At 33.3% G+C, this 20614-nt stretch overlaps 1 protein-coding gene across 10 annotated transcripts in view; it reads left to right on the forward strand.

The window, feature by feature from the left end:
- Positions 1 to 20614, forward strand: part of DLG1 (discs large MAGUK scaffold protein 1) — a 275223-nt gene that overhangs the window by 219657 nt on the left and 34952 nt on the right. For 5 of the 10 annotated variants that reach the window (XM_047100299.1, XM_047100300.1, XM_047100296.1 and 2 more), the window contains 4 exons: positions 4834 to 4948; positions 10056 to 10232; positions 12964 to 13033; positions 17250 to 17349. In XM_047100299.1, coding sequence (XP_046956255.1) covers positions 4834 to 4948; positions 10056 to 10232; positions 12964 to 13033; positions 17250 to 17349 — 462 coding nt within the window. Of the gene's footprint in view, positions 1 to 4833; positions 4949 to 10055; positions 10233 to 12963; positions 13034 to 17249; positions 17350 to 18038; positions 18073 to 20614 lie in introns of all 10 variants that reach the window. The other 5 variants (XM_047100302.1, XM_047100305.1, XM_047100306.1 and 2 more) reach the window with 2 other exon arrangements.

Consider the following 20614-nt stretch of genomic DNA (forward strand, 5'->3'; position numbering starts at 1 on the left):
GCTCAGAGCCTGGAGCCTGCTTCGGATTCTGTGTCTCCTTCTGTCTCTGTTCCTCCCCTACTTGTACTCTCTTCCTCTCTCTCTCAAAAATAAACAAAGATTAAAAAAATTTTTTTTGATTAAAAAAAAATTAGAAAAGAAAAAGAAAAATTCACTTGAATTCCAGGCCAAAGGAAAAACATTGCTCTTTAAATGAAAGAAAATGAGGTAGTCATTAGAACTTCATTAGCAATGGTTTAAAGGAGACAGTGGAGTCAACATTTTCAAAGAATCAAGGAAAGAAACTGAATCAAATAGACTTTCACATATAAAGGCTGCAGTCAAATGTATCAACAACAGATTGGTATTCTGATGATACTGTTCATATAAACACTCTGAGAAGAGAGAACAAAGTTCAGACACTCAAAATGATGGGAGAGATACTGACATAAAGACTGATGCTAGCAATTAATTGCAATTAGTTACGATAGTTGTAAGGGGAGAGTGTATAATATGAAAAGACTGTATGCTCTGACAATTTGGATAAAGTATAATTATTAGAAAATGGGGAGTTTGAAGATGCTATGAAAATAGAATAAGCTTTGTGATTGCTTTAAAGTTTTTAACTGTACATAAAAGGATAATATTTCAGTTTGGCTCTGAAGTGATTGCTCATGGTGGAGGGGGCAAAAGCCAAACAAAAGGTTATCATTAGAACAAAAGAATAAACTGTACTAATTTTATATTTATATATTTATTTTTGAAAGTATATAAAACTTATTCTTTGTTTTAGGAATTTCATATGTATTTTTAAATTTAGGAAGGCTTGTCCTTGGTGTGTGGGTGTGTATGACCAAATAAAATAGACTGCACAGAGGAAGTGTGTTCCCGTTACTGTTGCTTCATAACTACTCCAAAGCTTAGTGGATTGAAACAATAACCATTTTATGGATTCTGTAGATTAGGAATTCAGGCAGGATTTTGTCTGGATGGTCTTTGTAGCATAGACTAAGGTCACTTAATGGGATTCAGCTGGTCGGTGAAGGTCCACAATAGCTTTACTCCCCTTGTCTTGTGCCTTGGTGATAACTGGCTGGAAGTTAGGGCTCAGAACACCATCACGTGACCTCTGCAGCATGGTTCTTTGAGGGTTGTCAGACTTCTTACATGGTATCTGACTTACCCCAGACAAGCATCCCTAAAGAAACAGGGAAAAGTTTTGTGGCCTCTTCTAATTTAACTTTGAAAGTCACATAGAATCATTTCTACCATATTTGCTTGCTTGTGAGTTATAAGACCATATTTGCTTGCTTGTGAGTTATAAGACCAGCCCAAATTCAAGGAGAGAGTGATTAGAGTCTGCCCAATTAATGGGGGAATGGCAAGGTCACAGTACAAGAACATGTGGGATACAGGCATGTATCTTTGGAAAATATACCCTGACACAATTATTCGCACAGAAGCCTTGCCTACATATAAATAAGGTATAGTATGAATAGAATGGAGATCAAACAACTTCAGTCATATCAAACGTTACCTTAGTTCAAAGAAAACAATTTTCAGATTTGCTGATAAGGCAGAATGTAACTCTTTCCAGTATTTTGTTGTAACAAAGAGATGAAGGTTAAAAGCAAAAGAACTATATAGCTATTAAAAAAGAATGAGGGACATCTGTCATGCTACTATACAGTGTTGTTGCTGTATCTTTTTAAAAGATAAATAAAATAATTGGGCGCCTGGGTGATCAGTCATTAAGTGTCTGACTTCGGCTCAGGTGAGCTCGAGCCCTGCTTTTCTCTCTCTCTCTCTCTCTCTCTCAAAAATAAACAAATAAAATTAATTTATAAAAGTGGGCAATACATATATGTGTGTGAATATATATACATAATGTGTACATAATTATGTATTATATATATTCAAATACTCTAGAATAAGTATATGTAAATGTGTTTACATATATATGTGTATCTGCTTCTATTAAAAATGGAGGAATAAGCCTTTCTGTAAATGTTTATATATAATGTTTATATATAAATGTTTATTATATTTATATTTGTGATTTATATATAATGACCGTATATATAAATGTTTAATATAATTTAGGGTAGAAGAGAGGACTAGAACCTAGACTTCTTTTTTAATATCCTTGTTTTACAGATATGACCTTGAAACTATTTTACCTACCTATTTAAAAAAATGAAACTCTTAAAAGCCACCCCTAAATGTCAAAATTGACAATAAAAAAGAACAAATGAATTTAAGTGTATAAGAAATGAGCCAACTGGATAGTTGGCAACATTAACACCTAAGGAGGAACTACTCCAAGTAATTTTAAAACAGCAATTAAACTATATATATATATATATATATATATATATATATATATATATTCATCCCTACTAGACCATGCTTTAAGGTTAAAAGGAAGTAGGGAAAGTAGTTAACTGTTTTCAAAAACGATGTCGTGGTCTTAGTTGTTGGTGTCGTTATTTCAAGGCTGTTGTAAATGTAATACTGGAAAAAATTAAAAAGTCCCCGTGTAATACTCTAATTCTGTTATTCCCAGTGTCGCGAGAACTAGGATTCGTCTTATGCAAGAAAGCACATATAGATAGAAGATAGAAGACGTTAATTACAAACTTAATGGTTTTAATTTTTAATTAGAAGAACCAGTATAGGGCTGCCTGATGGGCTCAAAGGAGCATGTGATTCTTGATCTTGGTATCATGAGTTTGAGCCTCACGTTGAATGTATAAATTACTTAAATAAATAAAACTTTTAACAATAAGAGGAACCAGTATTTGTACCTCCATCCATCAGTCTATCTCTATTTTCACTGTGCCTTTGCAAATAAAAGTTTGCCATGAGTTGTTTTTGTTTTTCTTTCTTTTTTTCTTTAGAGTGAGAAAGGGAGAGGGACAGGGAGAGAGAGAGAGAATCTTAAGCAGGCTCCATGCTCAGCATGGATCCCACACAGGACTCAGTCCCACAGGGCTCTGGGGTCATGACCTGAGCCAAAATTAAGAGTTGGACACTTGGGGCGCCTGGGTGGCGCAGTCGGTTAAGCGTCCGACTTCAGCCAGGTCACGATCTCGCGGTCCGTGAGTTCGAGCCCCGCGTCGGGCTCTGGGCTGATGGCTCAGAGCCTGGAGCCTGTTTCCGATTCTGTGTCTCCCTCTCTCTCTGCCCCTCCCCCGTTCATGCTCTGTCTCTCTCTGTCCCAAAAATAAATAAATGTTGAAAAAAAAATTAAAAAAAAAAAAAAAAAGAGTTGGACACTTAACCAACTGAGTCACCCAGGCGCCTCAATGCCATGAACTGTTAATTGTTGAATTGTACTGGACACATTATTACTGTCTACTAACATTTGTATTTTAAATTTTCTGTTATATTTTTTTTTAACATTTATTTATTTTTGAGACAGAGAGAGACAGAGCATGAATGGGGGAGGGTCAGAGAGAGGGAGACACAGAATCTGAAACAGGCTCCAGGCTCTGAGCTGTCAGCACAGAGCCCGACGTGGAGCGAACCCACAGACTGGGAGATCATGACCTGAGCCAAAGCCGGCTGCTTAACCGACTGAGCCACCCAGGCACCCCTCTGTCATATTTTTACAGGATAGTAAAAGGGGCGCCTGGGTGGCTAAGTCGGTTGAGCATCCGACCTCGGCTCAGGTCATGGTCTCACGGTTCGTGAGTTCAAGCCCCACATTGGGCTCTGTGCTGTCAATGCGGAGTCCACTTCATATCCTCTGTCCTCCTAGCTCTCTGCCCCTCCCCCACTTGTGCTCTCTCTTTCTCTCTCTCTCAAAAATAAATATTTAAAAAAAGAACACTTTATTACTTACTAGTTTGAACTATTAAATGTTTTTGAGTTTTTTGATGAACTGTTGCTTCAATTAATCTTAGTATCCATAAAACAAACATGGTGTCTATGGTAAAAAGAATAACTCCACAATAATCATGTTTGCTCTTCCTCTGTCTTCTTAAACTATACAAACTCCCAAGCAAGATATTTGCTCTTGCTTTAAGACCGTTTGTATTTGTAAGAAAATCTGAGGAGATCTACCCTAATTTCTATAAAATAGTTTGTTATAGAGAAAAAGGTATAAAGGTGTGTAAATGTGTAATGCAGTGTATTTGAAAAAGTGCTTATGGTTTTATTAATAGATTTAGTAGTTTTTACTATATGATATAGTTTAAAATAATTCATCGTCAAAATCACACTTGCTTTATATAAAAATGATCTTAAAATGTTTATTCAAATTGTTTTGTATCTTATTTTGGTATTTTGAGAATTTACAAATCATAAAATGAGTTGAAGTAAATTTAATGTACAGTTTTTAAGGCATATTTTTCCTGTATTGTTGACTTTTGCCATATTATTGACTGTACACAAGTTCTGTGTTTAAGCACATAAAAGTAACTGATTTCCTCAAGGGGAAAAATCAGTAAACAAAGTATCTAGTATAAATCATTATAGGATTCTTTTTTTAAGTACAAAAATCAGAATAAATTCTGAATTTTAATCTTTAGAATTTACAGTTAGACAGTAATGTGAGGTTGATACCACTATTTGATGCATGAAAGTTGTCTTTTAATTGATTAAATGTAATATGAACTTTAAAATAGCATATGAGAAAATTCTAATTCAGCCAGTTCTAATTTATGGTACATTTGGAAAATTGTTGGTTTTTTGAAATTTGCATTTTGTCCAAAAATCTTACACAGATTACTCTTTCAAGGTTCTAACCTCATATAATTATTATAAGCCAGCTAATGTATTTAATACTTTATATTCAAGTAACTTATTTTTTTAGAGTGTAAAGTATAAATTTATTTTTTTCCCCATCAGAATACAGTCGTTTTGAAGCCAAAATACATGACTTACGGGAGCAGATGATGAATAGTAGCATTAGTTCAGGATCAGGTTCTCTTCGAACTAGCCAGAAGCGATCCCTCTATGTCAGGTAAATTTTTTTACTTCTAATTATGGCAGTCCTTATTTATGCATGCATGCAGAGTCCTTCACATTTTTTACTATGACTTAGTTTTACTGTAGAAGAATAGATTGCAAAGAATATATTGCCACCTGTCTGGCTCAGTTGGTGGAGCATATGACTCCTGATCTCAGGATTATGAGTTCAATCCCCATGTTGGGTATAGAAATTACTTAAAAATAAAATATAAAAAAAAAGAAAAAAGAAAAAATCTATTGTAAACCAAAGAAATGTTATTTTAGGATTGATTTCTTGACTGTCTTTCAAGAATTGGAATGTTACTATAATTGTATTAAAGTTGTACAACCTCTTGAATAATAATGGCATGATAAAGACAAAATAAATGTGGGAGAAAAAAATTTTTAAGTTATTTTCCTGAGTGACTGTATTATAGCTTGGTATGTCACATCATCCAACACTTACTTATATTCTTTATAATAAACTGTTCTCTAACATTTAACTACTACAGTAATGTCCATAATAGCAAAGGGAGCATATGTAAATAATAGCTTAAAATGTGAGTAGCCTCAGTAGAGAACACAGATTCAGGGAATTTCTACATGTATTTTTTGAATTTAAACTGTTCTTTTTTATTTCATTGGCTAATAAGACTTACACAGATGACCTATTTGTATTCTGTATACTCTTTTCAGCAGAGCCTTTACTCAGCACTTTATTGCACTGTTAGTTTAACTTTAGTTGATGACTACAGGTAATCTGTACCATTCTTCATTAATTTTGTTCATTTCTTCTGATCTTACTGAGGAACATTTCCTAGTATGTTTTATTTATTCTTCTGATGAGAGATGATGTATCTTACATAAAATAGACATGTATCCCATATGTGTTTGTGCATATGTATAAAAACATCTATGCAAACAAGCATGTATTCTATACTTGTTTACATATGATATGACTTACTGTCTCAAATGTTATTCTGTGATACATAACAAAAGGAAACTGTTCTCACTTTCTTCACTTGTTCTTTTCCTACCCCTTTCATTCCTCCTGCCCTACCAATGATCTGGGAATCCTTAGTCTATCAGATTTTTCTCTTCTTCCACTAATTATTGTAATATTTATTAAATTTTATTTAGATTTATTATTTATTATTTCTATACATTATTTATTAAATTTTATTTATTAAATTATTCTGTTCCAAAGTGTTTTATGTGATACTGATATCTACAGAAAAAGGAAAAACAGATTTGTTTATACTCTCCTTTTTTCATTTTCTTCTTCTTGCCTATATTTTCTAATTTTAATATAATTAGGTGTTGCCTTTAATAGTGATTTATTAAAAACTTACAAAGGCATATAAATCAAGACATTACATTTGTTTCAGGCACCTTTAATGAGTCATCTTTACTTTTTGTTATTTTTTAAAGAAGTACCTTATTTTTGCAAGTCATATACTATCAAAAAAATGTAATGGGGGCTTCCAGGTGGCTCCGTCAGTTAAATGTCCACCTTTGGCTCAGGTCATGATCTCGCGGTTCACACGTTTGAGCCCCAGGTTGGGCTCGGTACTAACAGCTCAGAGCCTGGAGCCTGGTTCAGATTCTGTGTCTTGCTCTCTCTCTCTGCCCCTCCTCGACTCGTGCTCTGTCTCTCTCCTCTGAAAAATAAATAAACGTTGTAAAAAATAATAATAAAAAATATCTGTCACCTCCAAAAATCCCTAATTTCATTCTCTGAAAACAGTCATCCTCCATTTTCTTAGCAAAGTCCCTTGTCTTTACCCCCAAATTTCTAAATAATGTGCATATACTGCTGTTTTCCAGTTTACCATTGTAGATAACTTTCTCTTTCATACCAAACTATTCTTCATCCTTTATCACTCAAACATAGTGTCATCACTGTTAATAAAATTAATAGCATTTAATCATGTGACTATTATAGTATCTGTCATTACTCAAGTAGTATATTATAACACCATCCTTCCTTTCTTCTTTTTTTTTTTTTTTTAATTTTTTTTTTCAACGTTTTTATTTATTTTTGGGACAGAGAGAGGCAGAGCATGAACGGGGGAGGGGCAGAGAGAGAGGGAGACACAGAACCAGAAACAGGCTCCAGGCTCTGAGCCATCAGCCCAGAGCCCGACGCGGGGCTCGAACCCACAGACCGCGAGATCGTGACCTGGCTGAAGTCGGACGCTTAACCGACTGCGCCACCCAGGCGCCCCCATCCTTCCTTTCTTCTGCAGCCCTTCATTTTTCCTAGGCATAATAATCATCTCATTTATATTTGCTTAATTGTTCATGTACTTATTACTAAGTATCTTTCTTTATCTTACAATAGACTCTAGAGTTTTTCACTTAAAGAAACATGTGGTTGTACATATGATCTTACACTTCAGATTTTTTCTATCTTTCTGTTCCAGTCTGGACTAGTTACTTTATAGACTTGCTGTGTAGATCTCATATGAGACTTGCCTTTGCCACTGTCCTATTCCTTTTATTTTTTTAAGTTTATTTATTTATTTTGAAAGAGAGAAAGCATGAGTGGAGGAGGGAGGGAGGAAGGGGCGGGGGGAGAGAGAGAGAGAGAGAGAGGGAATGAATATGAATCTCAAGTAGGCTCTCGCTGACAGCACAGAGCCCAGTACAGGGCTTGATCTCAGGAAACCATGAGATCATGGCCTGAGCCAGATCAGGAGTCAGATGCTTAACCAACTGAGCCACCAGGTGCCCCTGTCCTATGCCTTTTAGCACTCTGCTATGTCAGAGTCTGTTTTTTTCAGTGCCACATTTTCTTTCTCAATTTACTTTCCTTTAATAAAGCACATTCTCCAATAAATTCTTGAAAAAAGAGTATATGGGGGACATTTTTTGAGTGTTAGCATGTCTGAAAATGACTTTACTTTGCCTTCTCCTTCATAGAGTATTTGGGGTATGGAGGAAGGTATGATATCCTATTTTATTTTCTAAAAGCCTCTTCTTATTTGATCATTTTTTGTCGTCTTTTTATTTCATGGACCTAATATCTTCTCATTTTCTCTAATGTTCTGCTTCTTGAATTCTGTGCATTCTCTGTATTTCTTTTTTTTCTAGTTTGCCTCTTTTCTTGTTTTTCATGTGTGAGATGATCTTTAAATATTTAGTGATCCTTATTTTCTATTCTTATGAATGGAGAATGAAGCTAGCTGGATTTAACTATAAAATACTTGGCTTTGTTCGTTGCCCTTTCCCACCCGAGGTCATTGTTTGGGGTCATTAAATATCTCTAGAAAAGAATCCTTAATCTCTTGCCTGCAGTATAAACAAGGTTGCTAGAATTTCCATTTTCAGTGTGCAGATTACTTTTTATCTCTTTAGCCCAGCACCACGTTCCCCATCAAGTTCTAGAGTACAGAACTTACCAAATTCAGTTTCTTTAGAAACTAAACCTCTTGTCTTCTGGGTCTGGGAACAAGAGAAGGGATCTAGAGGTTCTAAGTGCTATATGAAGTGTTTTCACCAGTTCTTTTGTTTTCACTGCTGTAACTTACCTCTGCCTACCTGAATTCTGTACACTTCTACTTCCTGAGCATTTCTAGGATCTGGTGGAGTAAACCTTATTTCAGTAGCCCTCTCTTCAGACACCCCATTTAAGCTTCCTCCAATCTGCAATAATGAATAGGTCTACCTAAGATCCAGCAGTAGCACTATGAGGTATTTGCCTCAAGAATACAAAAATACTAATTCAGAGGGATAAATGTCCCCCCACCCATCTTTATAGCAGCCTTATCTGCAATAGCCAAATTAGGGAAACAGCCCAAGTGTCCATTGACTGCAGAATAGATAATGAAGTTGTGGTGTATACACATAGACACACACACACAATGGAATATTACTCAGCCATAAAAAATGAATGAAATCTTGCCTTTTGCAACAGCATGGATGGAGCTAGAAAGTATTAATCTAAGTGAAATAAGTCAGAAAAAGACAAATGCCATATGATTTCACTCATATGTGGAATTCACAAAATAAAACAAATGAACATAGTGGGGAGAAAAGAGGGAGAGAGACAAACCAAGAAACAGACTCTTAACTATATAGAACAAACTAATGGTTACCAGAAGGGAAGTGTGTGAGAAGATGGGTTAAATAGGTGATGAGGATTAAAGAGTGCACTTGTGATGAGCACCAGGTGATGTGTGGAAGTATTGAATGAGTATATTATACACCCAAAATTAATATTACATTGTTTATTAACTAACTGGAATTTAAATAAAATTTTTTTTAAAAAGAGAGATAGGTTTAAAAAATTGGGTAACACAGAAAGGAATATGATTTGTATCCTAATTTCCAGTTGCCAAATTAGAACTAAAGAATAAATAAATTGTATTATAAATGTAATTGCTGGGATTCTTTCCTTTACTTTTGAGAGAACTACTTTGGATGAGAATTTAAGTATTGTATACTAATAGAACACAGTATTTTTATCAAATTTTAAAAGATTCTTAACATTTTGCAATTACTATATTAATACAGTATTTTTTCCAAAATATTTAGCAGCTGTTAAAGGCCTGTATAGTTAGTTTTCATCATTGTTATTGACTCAGAAAATTCTGTTACTCTAGTTCTGTGAACAAATAGAAGGAATAATTAACTGACACAATAGTCACTCTGTTAATCTAGTCTTACACTCTGCAACTAATGAATCAAATCTTTCAGGGAGTTTGTTTTCCCAAGTATGTGTAGCCAAAATAAAGAGAAGAGTATCTCTTAATATTTACTTTTTGTTTATTAATTTAGAGCAACTCTCTAGGTTTGTCTTCATTTTAGAATTCAATATGAGTTGCCAGTGGATTACACTAAAAGCATTTTTTTTTTTAATTTCTCGTCCAATATTGAAAGAAATAAGGTGGTACCTAATTTTAGAAAACTGTTAGCATAAGTCACTTTTACTGTTTCTTTTTTTGTCTGTCCTTCCGTATGTAGTGCAAATTTGAGCTTGGCATTATTTTGCCCACCATGGTATCTTGTTTAATTATTTACCTGGATTATATACACTTTCAGAATCCTGTGTTCATTTAATATTGGAATGAACATCATGACAAATAATCATAGACTTTTTTTTCTTCTTAATCTAGAGCGCTTTTTGATTACGACAAGACTAAAGACAGTGGCCTTCCCAGTCAGGGCTTGAACTTCAAATTTGGAGATATCCTCCATGTTATTAATGCTTCTGATGATGAATGGTGGCAAGCCAGGCAGGTTACACCAGATGGAGAGAGTGATGAAGTTGGAGTAATTCCCAGTAAACGCAGGTAAATATAAGTCTGGTACAGTCTTACCACTTGAAAGTAGGGCAACATAAATAATTGTTGATTTTTAAAATTATTTTACCAAGATGGTGATGCTTGGTTTTCCATATTGTGTTTCACAATCATTTGATTTTGTTCACCTTATGTTGTAACCAGTGACGTAATTAAAGAATATGATGCCCCCAAAGGTTTTTAAATAACTTTGCCATGTATCTATACCATTGGAGGGAGAGAGATTTAAAAGCCTTTGTAGTTTTCTCATGTAGGTGGTGATGGAATCTTAAACTTTACATTTTTGATTATATGAATTGCCTCCTTTAGACTTAAAAAATGGAAGTGTAAATAAATGTGAAATGTTTAGAACTATCTTGTTACTTGCTTCACATCTTTTTTCTTAATTAATTTAGAAGTATTGGTACATTCACTGGTCTTTCCTCTTTGCTTTTAACCACTTATTATCATGATTGATACTTACTGTCTACTGGAAAAGTGGTCAAGTATAGACATAGATAGGATGATCCCAGTATAGACAATCCTCTCTAAGGTCTACGAAATGCTGCTGAATGCCCCTACTTTCGTGAGAAATGGTATTAAGATGTCAGTTCGTAATTCCCCCGAAATAGCTTTTTTGTGAGATCTGATTTGTACAAATCATTGCCTAAAAGCCTCTTTAAGTTTTAAGATAGCCAGCCAAAATTGGTAAAGAGACATTAGTGTTTAGTGTAGCTAGTTAATTCACTTCAGGTCAAGCTTATGATGGAATACACTTGTTCTGTTCTAATGAGTTGGATTTATACTTATTTTGTTAAGAGCCTCTGTAATTGATAAGTATGCCAAATCATGTACCTATTTATAAACCTCTACCTGTATATATTTGTATAACTGCTTGTAGAAGTTGAAGAGTAGGAATATTAAAATCTTACCTAGATTTGTATTTGTGGTTTGGGGATTTATGACTGTTCTATGCTAGATCCATATATTTAGCAAGCTCCAGCTATTTGGCTAGATCTTATAAAGAGGCAACTCCTCTTTTAGCAATGCAGCCCTCAGCATAACTTTTCTCCTAGAATAGAACATAGTCTGCTTTAAATTCAGAAATGCTTCCTCTGTGCCTTGTTGAGTCAGTAAAAATCTCACATCTTAAATATCAAAGTCAGAGTTCCTAAAAATTGTCTTATCCTTTGGTACCTCATATCTCTCATAGACTTTATGTGTGCCTGCAACTAATAAGAAAACACTGGCTTTGATGAAAAGAGATTCTTTTTATTTTGTACAAAAATTCCATAAAGTTGAATTTTGTGGGATTTTTTTTTGTTTTTTTATGTTTATTCATTTATTTATATAATTTTTCTTCCATAAGCTATAGTATGAAACCACAACTAATTATGCCGTTTTGTTCTTGAATGTATTCAAAACTTCTGTTTTCTTAAAACAGAACTATCCCTTTCTTAGACCTCTGTACTTCTAATAATAGCACAAGGAATTGTAGTTACTACAGTTCTTAGTTTTCTTTCAGGAATAGTATTTACAGTTAAGCACAATTTAAATCAATCAACTAGTGAACAAGATAATGATGCGAAAACAAAGCCATTTTGAGTTGTAAACGTTTACTCACTAAATGTTAGTTTTGCAGTGCCCTCAGTAAGTACCTAGGCAGAATTATAAATTAGTTAATCATCTCATGGACTCTCTAATCATGTCATGGACTGTTCTAGCACAATAAAAACAAGTTTCAAATCCTTGACTACTAAGGTTCTTCTGTATCCACGGTAAAACTGTATAGCTAGATAATGAAGGAAATACACAACCTGTTGTGGTAAGTTTTTCTGCTATATACTAACGTAATATCTATGTTGAAATTGAGGATTTATAAAAGCTTAATTTACAGGAAATTTTGCGAGGTTCATATTGGTATTACAATCTACATGAAACATTTGTTTTGATGTAGTTTTGTTGGCTTGCTTATTTTGAATACTTGGCACTTTAACAAGTTTCAGAATTCATAAGATCTAAAAGCTGTACAGGCTTCCTTATCTTAAGCTTGTTCCCTTGGCACCAATTTCACCTGTAGAGGGATAACTAAGGATAACTAAGATTACCAAGTCTTTGTATCTCCTTCCAAAGATACTTTAAAGTTTTTGAATACTGTAATTGGTTTCTTTCTATATTTACACAAGTGTATCACTGGAGCTAAATTTAATTTTTGTACTTCCCATTTTTTTATAAAAATGTCAGAGCTACAGAAAAATAAGTAACAAGAGGAAGAATAGTACAAGAAACAATAGTACAAGAAATCCACATATCCTTCACCTACTTTTACCAGTTGTTAACATTTTGCCTTATTTGTTCACTCTCTTACACTTAATTTTTGGCATATGTGTATGCCCCGTGCTAAGCTAATATTTAAACAATAACAAAAAAAACAAAATCTGGCAAATTGCTCAATTCAGAAGTGGTTCCTCATAATAATTTTAATATAATTATGGAATTGAGTACATTTATAAGTACACATGTACTGTATTTTGATACTTCACAAGTGGTTTTGTTTCATAATAAAATGAGCCCTGTATTTCATTTTAGAAATTATAATTAATTTTGAGATGCAAACCTAGATGACTTCTGAAGACTTTAGAATATAAAAATGCCCTATATTAAAGTATCAGTTTTAATGATTTCTAGTTAGGCCCTTAGATATTTCAGTATACTTTAAAAATAGCATTCTATACTTTGACAGAGTTGAGAAGAAAGAACGAGCCCGGTTAAAAACAGTGAAATTTAATTCTAAAACAAGAGGAGATAAAGGGGTGAGTATATGAAATTTCATATTTCTAGATATTAGTAATTGAGGATAGTAGGTTTTTTCTTAATTCTTGCTGGAAATACATTATTAAAATTAGAAGGATTTTGCTGTTAAGAGTTAACCATCAACAGGTGTTGCTATGGTGCTTTCGCATAGTAGATACTGAAGTAATTTAAGTATTACTGAAGTAATTTAATTTATTAAATTAAAGCAGTCATCTTACAGACATTTTTCAATTAAGTTATTTATTTTGAGAGAGAGAGAGCACGCATGAGAAGGGGGAGGGGCAGAGAGGGACAGAGAGAGAGAAAGAATCCCAGGCAGGCTCTGCACCATCAACACAGAGGCCAGTGCGGGCCTCAAACTCACGAACTGTGAGATCATGACCTGAGCCAAAATTAAGAGTGGGACTAAGTCATCCAGGGACCCCTCATTTCATATATTCTTAATATACTTTGGTGAGGTTATTTATACAAGTGAAATAAATTCAGCCTTCATTCAGATGTCCAGTTAGAAACTTGTATCATCAGTATTAATCATGCAGCTAATTTAATAATACATGTTCTGAGAAAATATGCCCCAAAATATTATTAACTAGGTCATAATGTAAGTTTACAGGTTTTTGTAAGTTAATTTGTGGAAATTTTTTATTGCCCTTCTTTGTGCCTAATATAATTTATTAAGGAAAACCCATGCTTTAAATATTTGAATCAATATGAATTTTTATTTTGAGGAAATAAAGAGACAGTCAAGAGGGGGAATTACAGATGGTCAAGAAATACTTGTAAACTCTTTCATATATAATTTTAAACGTGTTTTTGTTTTCATTGTTAAATTCTGCTTAAATATAATGGATGCCCATAGATGAAGGAGCTATTATAGGCTTTGTCCTGTACTATGTATGTAATTACTACAACAGAATATGGTAGCAATAAGCCTAAAGAAATAAGCTGAACATATATGTTGTCTTGAAATACTATTCATAGGAATGTTTTGTGTTTGGGTTTTTTGTTTTTTGATCTAACACAAGTTTTATCATCTTTTGATCATATCTCAAATGAATGTGGGAAGTTAACTCAACAAATTTTAATTAACCCTGTCATTTGTGCTTCTCTGATAAAACTAAGCACATAAACTTAAAGCCTTTAAGATAAATATCCTTGATCAAAGAAATTAAATCTAAGTAAATTATATAATGTATTCAGTTATTTTAGAAATGATAAATTAGTTTAAAATTGTAGCTTTCAGAAAATAAAAAATTACATAGTGTGATCTGAAGCAATATGTAAAATAGAAATTTGGGAGAAGAAAAAAATCCCAAGTAAATGCTCAGGATTTGCTTTTTGTGCTTATTTTATGTATGTCTTTAAAAATAACTTAGTAAAATACACTGTCAATGTATTGAAAAAGAGGTTGCATGTTGTAACTTTTCTTTCATACTGTAAGAAGTTAACTGAATTAACGACATATTTAAATCTTAGTCTTGTTTGTTGACTGTAACCAACTTTATACACAGTCACTGTGTTCTAACACAGCACCAAAAGTATGCATGATACTGAGTGGGGTAAAAATACGCTTGCCATTGATACAGAACTGCATTCCTTTCCGTAATACCATTTCCCATTCTAAGTTCTTTTCCTTTCCTTAAATGGTGGTTTATGGACTTATTTCCACTACAGACTTATAACATTTCAGTTTCTCATTAACATTTTTAACATTCATTTAGCTATTTTGGCAATACCACATATAGAAATTATGTATTTAATATATATATCATGAATTTGTGGTATTTTATCAGTTCTTATATTTTTTACACTCTGTCTTTCCTGCAGTGTAGCATAAATAACAATAAGTAATTAAACAGTATTTTGTATTGAAAATGTAGAGAAACTGGAGGTAGTATGTTTCTTCAGTTTTATGTTTTCCCTACACATATTTGTCTTCTTTGCTTTGTGCTATTTTCACTTTTAATAAATTCTTCACCTGGAGGATGTTAAATGTAATACAATTAATTCTTTTCTTAACTAACAGCATTTCTTTCTGTTCTCTATTATGATATCTTTATGATATCTCATTTTGGCTAACTGCAAAGATACCAAAAATCAAAACATTTTAAGCTTCATGTTTCTTTTGGTTGTTTGCTGTGAAACTGACTCTGACCACTATATATGCAGTAAGAGGGGCAAATAAATACCTTTTATTAAAAACATATCAGTTTTATGGGATACCATAAAAATTATTACTAGATTCAGTGATTGTCATGAACAAAAAGATTTAGTCCTTCCCTAAATTAGATTACCATGAATTTTTCTCTATTGAAACATAACTTTTCTTCTATTTTTCTTTTCTTAAAATTTGGATTCAAGAAAATATTTTTATTTAAATAATGCTACTTGACAGTTTATAAAAGTCCTTATTTCTTGACAGAATTGCTCTCATCAACTTAATTTTTAAATTCTGCTTAGAGTTATCAGAGCCTTCAATTTTTAGGATTGAAATTAAGACAGTCTGTTGAACTAATGAACTATGAGTTTATTAATCTTGAATTATTGATATGAAAAGGTAAAAATGAAAGTTTAATCTTTCCATTAAGATTTCTAACAAAATAAATTCTTTCAAGCAATAGAATTTGCGCAATAATTACTTTAATCTACCTCAGCATCTTAATCACCTAGCATCACATGCTTAAAAAATACAGGCATGCTAAAACATACTGCCTGGTGTGGATATACTTCAAAATAATGATAGCATTTTTAAGACATGGATTGAATCAAGAAAAGTCAGAACAAGATTTCCATCCTTTGTATCATTCCTGCTTCAAAAAAGTAGCAATGGTTCCTAGTGTCATTGGTAGGTGAGGCCATGTCCTTCAAGACGTGGATGTCTGTGACAGAAATTACAAAAGAAATTATTCCTCTTTAATAGCATCATCTTTATGCTACATGGCTTTAAATCTGAAGGCACAAGTGGGGACATTGAAGAAGGGAAAAAAAACCTATTTCCAACATCTGTGCAATAAGGGACATCAAATCAACTGTGCAACTCTTCCATTGTAGTTCTGTATAAACTATTAGAATCTTTTCTTTTAAACTATTAGAATCTTCTTTTTTTTAATGTTTATTTTTGAAAGAAAGAGGGAGCATGAGTTGGGGAGGGACAGACAGACGGTTGGTGGGGGGGGGGGGCGGCACAGAGGATCTAAAGCAGGCTCTGCACTGAAAGCAGAGAACCTGATGCGGGGCTCTAACCGTGAGATCATGACCTGAGCCAAAGTTGGATGCTTAATGAATTGAGCCACCCAGGTTCCCCAAAACTATTAGAATCTTAATTGCCTTTTTGGCTTTTATATAGGCACCAAGCTTTTTATCCTCTATTCAGGATATGGTGCCAATTAATTAAATATGGTTCTAGTTTATTTATATATACTTTTAAAAATAGATAAATATAGTAGAGCTTAAAGACAAATAAATCAGTTATGATGGCATTCAAGTTGACCAGGAAAGTTCTGACTCTTCTTTTTTGGTTAGATAGCATCAGTAAATCTTTTGCTGCATTCTGCGTGGTTGACGGACACCTCTTAGTTTTTTTCTCATTTCTGAATCATACCATAAACACTCAGTTATCTCTTTTTCTCTTCCAAAAAAAAAGATCACTTGTTTTTAAGTATTCAGCACTAGCAACCTTATCACTTGTTTTGGTTCTTTTTTTAATAGTGACTTTTTCTTAGTTCATTGGAGCCACAAAAAGGGGGAGGGGGAAAATATGCTCAAACCAAAGGGAAAGGAAGATTACTACTGCATAAAAAATATTTGAATAGCTAGAGTAACAATCTAAAATTACTTTTGCTATAGAGCACCTCATGCCTGGAAATCTAGAAAAATATGGATTGATAAGAACATATGTTAATTTGGGTCATACTGTAGTAGTAGTAACTAATCTGAATTACTCTTCCCTTTTTTTTATCAAGTAGCACTTATTCAGTATTTTTAGGTATTATTGAATTACACTGTAAATTTTTCAGTATTTTCAGTTGTGAAACATTAGAATTAGAGGAGTTAATACAAAATTAAAAATTCACTTTATTTGTGATTAAAGTAAAATTCATATACAAACTGCACACTGTGGTCACAAGAGTCAGCTTCCACAGAGCTGCTAGGCTGGGCCTTTGTACACACAGATAGTAGACATCCCTTTGTTTTGCCCCTCCTTCTCTTCTTCAGCAGTCATTCAATGACAAGCGTAAAAAGAACCTCTTTTCCCGAAAATTCCCCTTCTACAAGAACAAGGACCAGAGTGAGCAGGAAACAAGTGATGCTGACCGTAAGTATGTGGATCCAGTGGTCAACTGAAAATAAATGTAGAGGGACCTACTGCCCTGCAGTTGGTTGTTACCATGGAGACAGTTTCAAGAGCTGCAACAGGTTACTAATTGTCTTAACCAGGGGCAATCTTAACAGACATAAATTAACTTCTATACCAATCTTAACTTTTTCTGGTACCTTAGGAATTCATAATTTAAAGTAAATATTTTTTTTAAGTTATGTGTTTACAATAGAATCATTTGATGTAAGGGTTCTTGGAAGAAACAGTATACTTTAAAGAATATTTTAGAGAAAAACTATGGATACCTGAGAATCTACTTACTGATTTCTAGGTATAACATTGACAGTCTTTGGTAATAGATCTTCTGGAATTGTTCCATTTTATCCTACATCTTCATTATATGTAGACAATCTGAATTTTACTTTTAAAATATCAAGAAATGATTTCAAATTTTGCTTCTCTACCCTAATCAGCCTCTAAGCTAGAACTTCCATTCCTTTAGTAGGTTACATTCAGCTGCTAGCTTATTTCAAACTTTCAGAAATCTACAAAAATGCTCTAAAATATGTGCACCTGTAATGGTCTTGGAACTGTCTCTTATTGTAGCACCAATTTTATGCATTACTGACAACTATTTTCTTTGATTATCTTTTTATTGCTTGCTCTCTGGGAACTACTCTCTACAGGAGATCCCTGACGACATGGGATCAAAAGGCCTGAGTAAGTGATCAAAATACTCCCAAGTTAATTTTTAACCTCCATCTACAGATCTGCCTTTTTCAGATACATTTTGAGATTCATGGTAGTGCCTTTCTGGCATGAGGAGGTATATGATTTAGATTGCTTTTAGACTTTTCATGTTAATGTGCTTGGGATTTTTACTTCTATAATACATACTTTTTGTTTTTCTAATGCTCCATTTTTCATATGTCATTTGAAAAACTGCTCATAACTACATTTTCCTTTTGTAATTTTCACAGTGATTACTTCTGCTAGGTTCTTTTTTTTTAATAAAAGACTTTTAAGCTTTTGAAAATAATACTACCTGCCCTCATTAGAATGTAGAAAATAATCTTCCTTGCAGTTTTATATCCGCCTGGTTTTTCTGTTAAAACAAGTTAAAATCACTTTGTTTCTGTGTTAGAAGAGCATTGCTATAATGTGAGACTATGAAATACAGTGGATCTTAATAGAGAAGAATATGGACCTCAAGTTGAAGTAGCAGTCTATGGGGGGGGGGGAAGGAACTTACAACTGTGTTTTTGGTTTTTTTGTTTTTTTTTAATGTTTATTTACTTTTGAGAGAGAGAGATATAGATCATGAGCAGGGGAGGGGCAGAGGGAGAGAGGGAGACACAGAATCTGAAGCAGGCTCCAGGCTCTGAGCTGTCAGCACAGAGCCTGATGTGGGGCTCGAACTCACGAACCGTGAGATCATGACCCAAGCTGAAGTCAGATGCTTAACTGACTGAGCCACCCAGGTGCCCCACATCTGTTTTTAAAGGAGATTATAAGTTATGAAAAGAATTACAAGAAATATTATCCTTTATTTTTCCTTTAACCAAGACGTTGGTGTTTTTGGTTTTTGTTGTGTTGTTCTTATTTAATTTTCTAACTAGTATTTAATTTTCATATAAAACTTGGTAGAGAGTCTGATATATAGGAGTCATTCAGTAAATATCGGAGCCAATGGATGAAACAAGGCATTTTTTAGCAAACAAAATTTTAAATTTAGGTGTTCTCAAATTGATTAAATATGAACGTTTACCAAATATTACTAAGTTATTTTAGGTGACAGTGACTCATAGAGGTAATATTTTGAGCTAAAGTTTCCTAGATAGTTCTTTCAATTTGGGTTATTAAGCATTTTGAAGACTTATTTCTTTGTAACTCATTGGTCATTAAGGATATAACCAACATCTTTTAACTTTCTAAGATCTACATTAATAAACATTATATTTCGTAGAAGGTTTTTTCCCTGATTTATGCTAACTGTATACTGCAATTTTAATCTGAAGTGAAAGTACTCAACTTTTATTTCAAACTTAACGATTAAAGGTTTGTATTAGATTGAAGGCAGTATGCTTTATGTGTAATTATTTCTATACAGGCACAGTATGTTATTTTTGCATGTGCCTTTGTAGGATTTGTCAAGAGCCACAAATTTACTATCGCTAGTGGCACCCTTTTTAAATCTTTTACCTTTGGAGAATATAATCAGTAAAAATCTTTAAAACTGGAAAGTATTTCCATAGATTCTTAATGCTATAGAATTTGAGAATGATATATTTTAGAGATGGTATGAATCAGCGTAAGGATCCACAGATTTTTTAATATCTGTTGAATCATCAGAGACCTGTGGAAAACTCCTTGAAAAGGAACTAAATGAATTTGTTTCCCATATTGAAACTGTTATGATGGATGATAATTACACCTTCACCACATCTTATTTCCATCTCTCATTTTGATGTTTGGGACTTGAGAAGAGAAATAAATGAAAAACAATAACTGATTATGAAACAATGTCATTTCTAAAAGGGTTTAATTTTCCAGATGGCAACTTAAGATTCCCTTGAATAATAGGTTTTGTGCTTCATTTCACAGAAACTAAAATAATTTATTCATCTGGTAACTTGATGAGCAAATCTAGAAGATTTTATTTGGAAAAAACTGAGGGAGACAGGAAAATACGAGTAAAATTCTAAACCTCAATATGATGGCAGTTACCACATGAAATAGATGACTAGCAGTTAACAAGGTCCCCATTATTACACAACAGAAAATTCTGGGAAAAGCGTGGTCAGGGACGTTATTTGTAGCCTCAGTAATCTGTATTCTAAAGTTCCGACTACAGGAAATAAACTTAAGCAAAATCCTGTGAGGTTTTAGTATGAAGAAATAAAGGTGACCTCTATAGGTATTCAGGACTTGTTGGAATAGGATTCATGAAGGGACTGAGGACAAAAGGCATAAATTATTTCAGAGAAACAAACCCATTGAAGAAATGTGGAATAACACTGAATATCGAGAAAGATGTACATCTACATGTAATTTTACATAACCTGTGAAAAATAATGTATTTAATTGAAGAAGAAAAAGAAAAAAGTGATAACCTAGAATACTTTTCATAGACATAAACTTCAAATGATTTTACAAAGAAGAGAATCAGATTATTGATTTGCCCTGTTGACAGTACAGGAAACAATGAGAGAATTTGCCTTTCTAATCCCAATTTTGACTAACAGAACTAAGTAGAATATGA

Source organism: Lynx rufus, unplaced genomic scaffold, assembly GCF_022079265.1.
Source record: "Lynx rufus isolate CCGP_SWC_20201006 ecotype Redwood Valley unplaced genomic scaffold, mLynRuf1.p SCAF_5, whole genome shotgun sequence".
Classification (NCBI taxonomy): Eukaryota; Metazoa; Chordata; class Mammalia; order Carnivora; family Felidae; genus Lynx; species Lynx rufus.